This window comes from Lampetra planeri, chromosome 50 (genome assembly GCF_965212315.1).
Source record: "Lampetra planeri chromosome 50, kcLamPlan1.2.h2, whole genome shotgun sequence".
Taxonomy (NCBI): domain Eukaryota; kingdom Metazoa; phylum Chordata; class Hyperoartia; order Petromyzontiformes; family Petromyzontidae; genus Lampetra; species Lampetra planeri.
The window spans coordinates 7,128,011-7,140,540 of record NC_136156.1 but is presented as its reverse complement, the minus strand read 5'-3'; the positions used below and the strand labels follow the sequence as shown (position 1 = coordinate 7,140,540).

Sequence of the window (12,530 nt, the reverse complement as noted above, 5' to 3'; positions counted from 1 at the left end):
AGGCTGCCACGTGAAGTGTCGAATGCTCGCTGCTGACAGGAGGTCTCGGGACAGACCCAGCAGGTGCAATGGGTTGGCCGACTGAGATGACCGGCAGATGCACCACCAGCTGTACCCCCTACCGTGCCAACTCGCTGTATTTTATCCGCCCGGCGCTCCGTTCATTGTTGTGAGCGTTGCTATTCGGCCCTGCGTTGTTGCTGGTGTGACACACACACACTCACACGCGCACGCACTCACAAAGCAATTCATAAGCGGTCACATGACAAATATTGCAATGTTGTTTTATTGGCTTACCCGTTTAACATAGTACATTTCTCTTTATTTAACGATGCCCTGTGCAAAACAATAATACTACCACACAGCCTCCGGACTCTCGTCACTGCCTCGTTCTTTCGCAAGTTAACATGTAGTACAAAGCCATTCATACACTCTGCAAAAATATAGTATCTCGATTACTTTCCAAAACCAAACAAACAAAATCTCAGCACAAAGACGTTTCAAGTAAAACATCGACGTGCACTCGGCGCGCTGCCGACTTGTTTCCCATATTCGGAATGTGACAAAAATGTTATTGCCGAAAACGATTTCAACACAGAACTCTCAGAAGCCACATTCCCCATGAGAAAAACAGAAAAAGATACAGAGGTTGTCCAAAATGTTGATACCATCAGTCGCTCACCCTGAATGATTCCCTTAATTTGCGTCTCTTCATCTCCCCGCTTGATTCGTTCCTTTTAAACATTCCGATGAATGTTGACTTTTGTTATTTAGAAAAATATATTTATTTCATTATTGCATGGTTTTTTTCGACAAGGGGCTCTTACCGTATACTCTGGATTATAAAATTAAGATTTAGTTTTACATCAAAAGTTGGGTGTGCATTATATAACCTGGTAGTGAGTTAACCAACCTGGAAGTTGATTTTCTTTTCATCGAAATGGTCATATTGCCAAAGACTTAACTGCAAGGGCGGAGTGATGGGCAAAGGTTGCGCGCTGTTTTGCCTCAAAAGAACAAATCTTCCCGCAATGCATTCTGCCGGCAACATTTTATAACTTGACTTTTAATAGAAGTGCGGTTATTTAGCAATGCTACGTTTGATCATTAAAGGGTCTGTCTGGTAGTCAATGGCTACTATGAGGTAACTATTCATATGCCAACTTTGTCAAAAAAATTGTCATAAAAAATGTTTGAAATGTAAATATCGTCAGTCTTCATGGTGTTAAGTGCAGTCTCCAACCCTTATTAACCCTCTCTCTCTGGTCTATGTGCTATGAAGGGCCCTTGCCTGAGACGTCGCTAATTATGTTATTGCGTTTAAGGCCACGGTGTTGTTGACGAGTCTATTGAGGGTTTTTTTTGTCATAATCTGGTGGGTGTGCGTGTGTATGACCAAATCTGCATAGCTTGGATACCAGGCAAGTTTGCGGTTTGTCTTACTTTGCCGAGTGTTTTATAATCCAGAGAATCCAGTATAAACAAGGTGGCATTGCCCCCCGCAACAGGATTAAAGAATAGGATTATAGTGCAGTGTACATTACACGCTTGGCCCATCTGTAAGCAGCGTATTGTGCAAGCTGAGCTTTAGAATTAATTACCAGGCTTCTGCGACATAACACTGCAGACTTGTCAACTGGCAAAGGCACAATCATCGGGGCTCAATAGCCGTGCCTCAATCCTTTTTTGTGCAACCAGCAAAATATTCAATGTTTTTTTGTATTACGGTACAGCGTCGCATATCCGACCGTGTCCGCATATCCACCCTGATCAATGTAACCGTCCACACCCAGTGATCGTCTCACACGCAGCGGGTGCCTTCTTAACCCTCTACGTGCAGCGCAGAAGCATTTCCCATCCATAAGAGGTGATTTTGGGTTATATGGCGTAAATATAAACGTGTCGTTAAACCCGCCACCACCCTATGCAGCCCATTGGTAAGATTTGTCACGTGAACAAAACGTGCCAATTCGTTACTAGTACAGCACAGCGGCGTGTTGGAGAGCAAACCCACAACATGTATAATTCGAGCCCCGTGACGTTTCGCAGGTAATTACAACCAGCATCATCAGGCGGGCAGCCACAGAGTTGTTTCGGTCTCAAATCGAGGGGATACCTGTGATGTCGTCACACTTGTGAGCCAATCAGGCGCGAAGGCCAGGAGGCGCGGGGGTGAGGGAATGTTCCCATTGGCCATGTTTCACCACGTGTGTGCAAATTGCAACTATCATTTTAAATAGACGTTCACGTATTGAAGACTTTTAACACACCCGCCTGCATCTCTCGAGTTACCCCAACGGGTCGAATTTGCAACACTCTCATTTTACACCTCAGATTAAAAAAAATGTTCCACCAATCCCACACACAAAAAAAAGGATGTCAATTTTTCTCGCTTTAAAGTTATCGTCACACGGATCAAAGTTGTTGTACGTTCGAGGCTGTTACCTTCCCCAAGAAACCATTAGCAGTAATTGCACTTGTAGTTTTCGAAGCGTGATCATCTTAGCCCCAGTATGTTTTTTATGGGGGGGGGGGGGGGGATCGGGGGTCGAACATCGGCGTTTGTCGTCGCGTGTGGGAAGTTGTGACGGCAGCGCGGCCGGTCGGAGAGGGCCGACCGAATGTGCCGAGCGCGAGGACCGAAGGAGGACCACACGCCAGAGGATTCCGTTTCCACCCAAAACAATGTCATGACGCCACCCTGATACAATCGGCGTGCTTACCGCGTCCCATTTTTCTTACTCTTGTACAGATATTGGGCTTCGAATAAGCTAAATTAGATTATAATTTTATTTGCAACTGTAAAAAAATCTATTGTTTACTCTAAAAATGGAATGCAAGAACTAGAGCGCTCTGTACGGCACAAACCCCTGGCCAAAAAAAAAATGATTTGTTAATCCGTGATTGTGAATAAAATACGAGCAAAAAAAATAGGCGAACGAAAGGGAGCGCGGGGGGGGGGGTGAAAGTTTTTTTTTTGGAAAACGAATTCGAAGATGAAAAGCAACTTGGCGACGCGCCTTCGCAGGCAAGCCTTCACGATCGGGGCGCGTCGCCCACTCGCGGGCCGGTAACGTGCCCGCTCAGAAGATAAGTGGATGAAAGTGACCAACTGATGCCGACGAGCGAGCCAGCGAGGATGGAGGAGATGCGTGCTCCGAACCGCCGCAAAGCGCTGAACGAGAGAACGAAGCGCACGTCGAGCAGAGAAGAAATGCACATCGGTGACGACGACGATGACGACACTTGCCGTCAGGGGAGGTGAAGTGGGATGGGAAAAAGGAGGACGTTTCCAGTGGGCAAGGCTGGCGCTGTGGACTGGCAGCCAACGGAGAGAATGCACCCGAGACACTGACCAACGTGGAGACGGAGTGATGAGATGGGGTTTGTAAGATGGATCGTGGCATCGCAATTCTGGAGGCTTTCATCCAGCAGTGGATAGACAATGGCTTACGACGACGGCGATGATGGATTCATGATTTATATCATCAACAACAACAACAAACAAAAGGGATTTTTTTACGAGCAGCAGATACATGTAAGCAAAACAAAATAAAGACGAGATTTTTAAAACCAACTGAGCACGGAGGAACTTAGCGGAGTACACATTTATGGACGTGACATTCATCCGAACGCACGTGATCCGTTATTAGGGGGGTCCAGTTGATAACATCCTCATGAAAGTTCCGGTCCTGTGTTCCCGTGACAATCGAAAACAGTGCAAACTTCAAAAAAGCCACGAACTGTGACATCGTCATCCGTCGCCGCCGCTTGGCCTTCGAGAACGTCAAAATGCAATGAACGTTTCACGAGCGCGGATTTAGGAATGCAGGATAACAACCGTGTCCGCAGAGGGGTGTTCACACAAAACGGCGGACGAAAGCAGCAGCGTCATAAATAAGATTGGATTCCCTGAAATATTAATAAATATAACCTTAATCGACGACTGATAAAACGGTGACACCATGTGTACAATTGAATATACTTTTCCCACGAGAATAAACGAAAAATGTAAAATGCAGTTATTCTTCTTTAAAGTGCAGAAAGGATAAACATCCACAGTTTTCAGTAATCAAATATATATTAAGGAAGAAAGTACACAAATGGTTATGCATCAAGTACCCATCAGAACCATCCTAAATAAACACAACGTTCCTATGCAATGTACAGGTATCATAGTTACGGTATGTTTAAAAAGTATACATGACAAATCTCCAACCGATATGTTAAATAAGGAGTATACCAAAGTCTGTTAACAGTCAGGAATGATAGAGGGACCTACACCGCATAGGTCAATCTAATCGCAGCAAGTCCATTTAATGTTCCATAAAAAGGCCAGAATACACTGGGGAAATTGAATTACGCATTTTTTTTTTTTTACAAAATTGTATCATTACAAATATATATCATTGCCCAAATCTGGACAAATTTAAATCACTGTATCCCACTATTGGGGCCAACTGGCATGATACCTTCCAAAACGGATCACAGAGGTCACGTGACTACACGCGGTTGTGCGCTCTGCCAACCAATCATTGATCACCGGCGCACACTTGGCCGGGCAGACCTCCATCGCTCTGTGCCACCGTAAAAAGACGTTTCTGGCGACGACCCTCAGAGGAGAGGGGTGCCTTCCACGTGGGCCTTAAGACTGCAGCAACTTCCCCGCAGCGGGATTGGGAGCGCCCAAGTTTGCAGCAATTGCAAGACGGAGGGGGGGGGATGGTGGTTATTCCAGGGTAAGAGTCCACGTGTGTTTACAAAGGTCATGCACGAGTGTTAACAGACTTAGGGTACACGGCCACGCACGCGTTCTCTCTATGTATAACCCTGAGTTAAGACCGACAACAATGTTTCAATAAAGAAGGTACGTACAGCATCTGCCCTAAATTGTAATGCACTTCATATCAGCTTTGTTGCAATATTTAAACGGCATTCTTAATGAAACGAAGATATTATTGCTATTTCTCTTATTCTCAACTTAGAGAAACAAATATAATAGTGAAAAGTATAATTTTTATTGCCCTTTTTAATTCCTAAACTATCGTGTTAAAAAGAACACCAAGATATAAATACATATATGTGTATCTGCAACACGTACCTATATAAAATGTTCAAAATTTACGTATAAATCTCTCAGTAAATATTACAAACCCTTTCCACTGATACATGTCCCAACTTCTATGCTATCGCTCTAGAAGGGCAATAATTGGCCACATCATTGCACACGAGTAATATTTCACTCAATCTTTCATAAGCCATTGATTGCCACGACGGTTGTGTTTCAGCAGAGCTTTCATCGTGTTTTCAGTCAAGGTGCCGATGTGTGATCGTGCCTTCAATTAAATATTCACACTGCTCAGCAGTGGCACAACAAGAATGCTTCGATGGGAGGGGGGCACGCAAGAGATGAGCGTCAGTGATGTACAAAAAAACAAAGACACCCCCCCACCCCGTATAGCCTTAAAAGACTATTGGGGCAAGTGCTGTTAGCGATCACCTACGAAGGCCCACTCGGCACACGAGGGGGTGGGTGGCCCGCCAACACCACACCCGGCCGCCTTTATCTCCCCAGTGGCGATGTTTACACACCGCACCGGGTATTCATTTGAGGCCGAATCGACCTAGGGGAGGCCCATGACCGGTTCAGATGATCGTCACCGGTGTTGGCCGTGAGCGGGAATAGAACTTGGGTCACCGGGTTCGTGGCGCAGCGCGTTAACCGCTGCACCACCGCTCCCCAAAGACACACACACATACGTGCGCACACACACAAATAGATATGATGATACTGTTCACAGTACAGTACTTCATGTTCAGCCTACGTACGGAGTTGCACACACATATACATTATAGAACGCATATATGATGGGTGCTCAAAGGGCTGAGAACAGAGACCAGCCCTATCCTGTAGGTAAGCCATCACACCTTGCAGACTCGTACTTTAACCGTGCCAAGTACAGCTATTTCCTGCTGGAGGGGATTGGTTTTGCATTGCAAAGTCTCCATCATCATCTTCGTCGTCATCATCATCATCATCCTGCACGTTTGTCACTTTAAAATAAAACAATCGCACACGCACGCAGGCGCGCTCGAACTCCCACAGCCGTACTTGACAGAGCTCGAATATTTTGCCCGCCGCGTAACTCGTCCCGATAAGGAACTTTCATACCAAAAAAAATATCTATAATTGGTATGAAATAAAAATAAAAATGCCTTCATGTCGGCTAGCCACGGTGAGTTTCTCAGCATCGGGCCCTTGGTCGCGCGTCAAAGATTAAACGCCCCCCCCACTCCCCCAGTTTGCGATTTGCGGGAAATCGCAGCCCGTGCCGTGAATCTGCCACCGGAGTCAAATGGGCACAGCCACGGGGCTGGACCACATCCCAAAAGTGCCAGGGGGTTCACTCCCCAGTGCCGCTTTAGCTCCGACAAGACGTGTTGCCTACCCCCCACTCCTCCACTCAGTAGACGTGGTGCCTACTCCCCACTCCACCACTCAGTAGACGTGGTGCCTACTCCCCACTCCTCCACTCAGTAGACGTGGTGCCTACTCCCCACTCCACCACTCAGTAGACGTGGTGCCTACTCCCCACTCCTCCACTCAGTAGACGTGGTGCCTACTCCCCACTCCTCCACTCAGTAGACGTGGTGCCTACCCCCCACTCCACCACTCAGTAGACGTGGTGCCTACTCCCCACTCCTCCACTCAGTAGACGTGGTGCCTACTCCCCACTCCTCCACTCAGTAGACGTGGTGCCTACTCCCCACTCCTCCACTCAGTAGACGTGGTGCCTACTCCCCACTCCTCCACTCAGTAGACGTGGTGCCTACTCCCCACTCCACCACTCAGTAGACGTGGTGCCTACTCCCCACTCCTCCACTCAGTAGACGTGGTGCCTACTCCCCACTCCTCCACTCAGTAGACGTGGTGCCTACTCCCCACTCCACCACTCAGTAGACGTGGTGCCTACTCCCCACTCCTCCACTCAGTAGACGTGGTGCCTACTCCCCACTCCTCCACTCAGTAGACGTGGTGCCTACTCCCCACTCCACCACTCAAAGTAGACGTGGTTTGTACCCACCCCCCCCAGTCCTCCACTCAGAGTAGGTGTGGTGCCTACCCCCCACTCCTCCACTCCGGGAATTCAACTATCACTTTCGGTAAAGGCAAAAAATGACCGATGCTGATGTGATTAAGAGGCTTTCCCCTTTTCTCGGTAAACATTGTTTGCAGCTTCCTCAAGGAGTGCTGGCCGAGCAAACAGCCATCGTGCACAACGGCTTCTGTACAACACAGCGGCTGCTGTGCAAGACAGCGGCTGCTGTGCAAGACAGCGGCTTCTGTACAACACAACGGCTTCTGTACAACGAAACGAACGACCACGCACGGACATCCGACAGCTCAACATTCTCCCCATGAGCACAACACGACGCATCCGATCCCGTCGGGAAAAAAATAAATCTGGTTCCGTGTTGTTCCTTTTGTTTTTTAAATTGCGTGTCATCATTTTTTTCCCCTCCTTCTCCTCCTGTAAACATTCAAAGCGTTCAACTTTGGTTCGTTAACGATTCCCTGCACGTGTTTTGTTTGTTATTACATTGTACACGTCCTACACCCGTTTGCATTGCATTTAGAGTTCGTAAAAAAGTGAGTGATTTTGCAAGGCTCCAGCCGAGTAGCAGGCGCGTGTGGTGGTGCTGCGCCCGAGAGAAAGTGTAAACTCACGACTGCCTCCTTGTCCCGTCTCATTCGTCTTCCTTCATTGGTCACTCGATGTCAAGGGTGGAGCTCGGTGATTCAATCTCAACGGAGTGGAGGGGGCTCCCAAAGGAAAATGACATCGTAAAATACACAAAGACACAGATCTCGCGCCCTCCCAGCCCCCTCCACCACCGCCCGCCACGTGTAGCCTTCACGCGCTGTTGGGGCAAGTGCTGTTAACGAGCAGCACCTAGGGGGGAGTGGGTGGCCCGGCACCGCTCCCGCCCGCCTTTGTCTCTCTGCCGAGTGGCCATGGTTTTACGCACCGGGTACTCGGTTCAAGGCCAAGTCCCACCGAGGTTGAGGCCCAGGTACCGGTTCAGATAATCGTCACCACCGGTGTTGGCCGTGAGAGCGGGGAATCGAACCTCGGGGTCAGCGGGCTTGTAGCGCAGCGCGCTGACCGCTGCTCTCCCACACTGCCCACCCACACCATCATCATCACCACAACAACAACACACACAGAGACGTGCACGTGCGTGTGCGGGCGCGCGTGCAGCAAAGTGCAGTTGCGCATTTCCAAATGGCTTTGCCGAGACATGCCCAGGGTGTGCAATGAGGCCACAGCTTTGTTTTTATTGTTTTGTATGGAGGGGGGGGGAGGATTGCGCCCCCCTCCGCCCCATTGACACCACTAACAAAAAGCTGTGCCAATTAACCGTGCCGTAATAAATGTTTGAAATCGAGAACCCCCCCCCACCAACAACAACAAACACGAACCAACTCGCCTAGCGCTCTCGCTCCCGTTCAGGACGCAAATCAGGCATCGGCCGCTTTATGCTCTTCCTTGATCTTGAGAGAAGACGGCGAATCCGGCAGCAGCTTCAGTCTCCAACCGGAAGGCACCGTGGGAGACCGACGTGCCAATACCGTCGCATCGTCCGTTCCTCTCGCGGCGGAGTGACAATCCGCCGCCGCGCTGCTGACGATCGGCGAGCCTCGAGTTTGGTCCGCGGTGGCGCCGATGGCGCCGATGGCGCCGATGGCGCCGTTGTTGCCGGCGACCGGCGGCGGCGACGGGGACGTGACCGACATTGCGCGGCGTTCGTCTTTGACGTCCGGCGGCGAGTGTCCATTGCGCTGCTGCTGCTGCTGCTCCTTCCGCTGGGTCAATTTCCTCGCTGGCTGCCCGTCGGCGCTCGAGAAGGCTCGGCCCTCCAACGACAGCGCCTTGCAGAACCTGCTCAGGATCCTCGCCTCCACTTGCGCTTCGACCTTGGAGTCTTCCCCGGCTCTCGCGGCCTCCTCGCTGAGGTCGAACGCTTCGATCTTCTGGTTCACCAACGCCAAGTACTCCGGCGACACGTCAGGGCGCGGGTCCTTCGGGAAGCCCGGCCGGGGGTCGCCGCCGAGACCGGCTATCTGGCCGGGGCCCGCCGCCCCGGACGGCGGATGCGCGGCGGCAGCGCCGGGCCGGAAGCTCGTGAGGACGTCTTGAGAGGGTGCGAGCATCGCGAATTCGGCCGCCGCGGTGGAACGGTCGGCGGGCAGGGGGCCCCCCCGGGCTTCGGCTGACGTCGCACGCTTGTGCTGGGACGGGCAGAAGCCTCTGAGGTGCATGGTCAGGCTGATCTGGTGGATGTAGCTCTGCTGGCAGCCGGGGCAGCGGTGGGGCCGCTCGCGAGCGTGCAGGTGGCGGTGTTGCTTCAGGTGGATGAACTGCGTGAACTTGGCCGGGCACAGCTTGCACTGGAAGGGCTTCTCGCCCGAGTGCAGGCGCAGGTGGGTCTTCAGGTTGCTCGTGCTGCTGAAGCGCTTGTGGCAAACCTGAATCGGCCGCAGCGACAGGGCAGGGACGGGGTGAGACGGGGTGGGGGCGGATACACGTCAGAGTCAACGAGCGAAGCAAAATGTGCAAAACGTTTTGACGTCAAGGTGCTGCGAAGCTTGCCAGGAGGTGGCAGCACAGCTGTGAATTCTCGAATCTATCGCCGCAGAGCTTTTGAGTGTTACCTCCTCACGTGCATGGGTTTCCCCAGGTTACTCCAGTTTACTCCCATAAGCCAATGCTCGTGCATGGCACCGGCCAAACTATCGCAACGCCGGCTCGGACCGAAACCCTTCTGGGTGAATAATTGGCAATGAGCAAGAACTGCTCTCTTCTGTATTCAATAATCAGGCCCATCGTTTCTCCTGCCTCCTCACAAGGACACCCGCGAACCCCGACTAGCACAAGCTGCATTCCACATCCCTCCTGCACGTCCATCCTCGCGTTCAGCGTTGCAAGAGAAAGCGCGGTAAGAGCCGTCGCAACGCAAGCGCAGGGAGCGCTGGGACACGCGTGACACCGGTGAACGCGAGTGGGCGGTGGTTGCAGGCTCGTCGGCACTGCACACCCGAGTTCCGTGGAAACCAAAAACACACGCGATCACACTTGAGAGTTTGTCTCGCGTTAATTGTGGGGGGTTTTTTTTGTAATATAAAAAATAATAATAGCGACCTCAAGTTTTGCTTCCAACAGGTTACGTGACTCGCACTATAAAAATTGGCATTGTTAATTAATAATTAAATATGATTAAAAATAATTACCACCACCCCACCTATTCAAATAAAAAAAAATATTGACGTATTTCTGGCTTCTTAGTGGGAACTTTATCTGCAGTGCGTGCGTCATTTGTTTTACGCGTGCATACGGAAAGGGCGGTCTGGTGGTGTGTCCGTGCAGAGTGCATTGCGCGTTCAACCTGGTGCCCTGAGTTGGATTCCGTGGCCGGGCTTGGCAGGAGTGGAGAGAGTTGTTATCTAAACCGGTCTTGTGCCACCCCCACCCCTTCCTTCACTGACCTGCAATGACGCCACGGGTGGCGAGACGTTAACCACCTCGCCTGGTATACAGGAGGTTGTGGCTTCGATCCCAACCCTGACACCTGCTGCTGTATATTTTGAGTTTGCGTGTCTCTCTCTCTCTCTCCGTGGTCCTCGTGGATATTTCTCCGAGTCCTCTGGTTTTCCCCGCCACATTTATGAATGCGTTTATAATATTTGGCTGCTATAAATGTCCACGTGATAAGCCACTTTGTTGAGCTATCATTTGTGGCCAGGTCGCTTCTGGAAAAGAGCTACATAGCTCAGTGGGCCAACCCTGACGTTTGTATATTTGGAGTTTGCATGTTCACGCCGTGGTCGCGTGGTATGTATGCGCGTGTGTGTGAATGGGGTGTGATTGTGTGTGCTGGGGATAGATGTGTGTGTGGGTGTGCATGAGAATAGAGAGCGTGCGTTGCGGATGTGTCACCTTCATTAGGTACTCGCTAACAGCACTTGTCTGTCAAGGCTACACGGGGACTCTTTGTCTTTTGCTGCAGATGGGGTGTGTGAGCGTATGTGGGCGTCTGCGGTTGTCACTTTTCACGATTTATTGCACTTGCGTTTTTCACGACACTCCTTTCCCATTTACGCTGGCCTTGCCTAACCCAGTTCTCCGAAGTACAAATTAGACCGCATGCTTCGCGCAAACAAAAATATAATAATGACTTTGGCTGGCAAAAAAAAGACATCGGAATCCTCAACAATGCAGGGCAGTGCACAGCCGCCTTTGCCTTGTCACCCATTTCAAGCCACACGCTCTTGAACAACATGACGAGTGCTCTTTAAAATCATGTGAATAGGGCATCCTAGGTGGCACAATTCTTCTTCCGGTGTGTTTTTTTCATTTTTGAGTCAGGTACAATTCCGAGTACCAAGTCGGTCGTTAGTTCTTGCGCTGTGTTAAATACAACTCGGAGTTCCACCACTGTCGTTCATTCTTGCGCTTGCGTTCATTCAAGGAGGGAGGGACAGCAAGCCACGCGGGTCACTCTTGCAGCATGGATTTCCGTCGCCAATTAAGGCCCACGTTGTAATTCAGCTTTGTTATCCCATTTACAAAAAGGCAAAGGGAACAGTTGACAAGGAAAAATGGATTGTGTTTGTCCACAATTCCCCACCACCCCCCAGAGGATTACATCTTTTGGGAGTCATCAGCAAGGCACGGACACACGGCGCGAGCGATCTCTGCCGTCGCGCGGGAGTGGTGTGTGCGCCGTGCGAGGTAATCACTCTCCTCTTGCCGTCGAGAATTTTAAGGCGAGCGAGCCGCTGCCACTTCGCCAGGATCACGTGGACATGAATGAAACCGAACGAACAACGAGATAAATAAATAAAAGGGAGAAACCGCCAACAATTATGAAGAGCCGTAGATTTCGGAGCGCTGATTTCGTTGTACGGGGGGGGGGGGGAGATGCGCATCGCATTCCACAACCCCTAGCCGACGTTGCCACTCTTTTCACACTCTCACGATGTGCTTGAACTTCTGGAGTACATTTCTCGCGAGCACAGTGGTGTGAAAGGCGCACACGCGGCGATTACACGTTGTGTCTTACGCCATCGCCGTCCCAGCCCGCCGCCCTCCCCGTGCCCCTTAGCGTCACGCCATTCCCCTCCGACACGCAGGTGAAAAGATAATCAAATTTTGTCACGGCCCGAGCAAAAGTTTCTGGTTGCAAACAAATGCGCCCGGGCAGCCTCAGCCAGTCGTTTAATAACCATAAAACATCCCGCCTATCAGGATCTGGGTTTTTTTTCTCAATAGCTGAGCGCGCCTTAATAACAATGAGGAAGGGAGTATTTTTAGGCTGTGTTGCTATGTGCCGTTCGCCTGTGTCACCAGCACCACCACCCTCAGCCTCGAATCTTAAAACGCCTCTCAACAATGTGCGCGAGGATGTCTTCGCCAGCACGGGGCTTGCCACGACTTGCCCGCGCCATGGCGGGTGGTACCGATAAG

At 50.6% G+C, this 12,530-nt stretch overlaps 1 protein-coding gene across 2 annotated transcripts in view; it reads right to left on the bottom strand.

The window, feature by feature from the left end:
• Positions 1-268: 268 nt before the first annotated feature.
• Positions 269-12,530, bottom strand: part of LOC144734292 (uncharacterized) — a 141,443-nt gene continuing 129,181 nt past the window's right edge. For both annotated transcript variants that reach the window (XM_078616445.1, XM_078616444.1), the window contains exon 7: positions 269-9,532. In XM_078616445.1, coding sequence (XP_078472571.1) covers positions 8,525-9,532 — 1,008 coding nt within the window. In that variant the 3' untranslated portion in view covers positions 269-8,524. The remainder of the gene's footprint in view (positions 9,533-12,530) is intronic.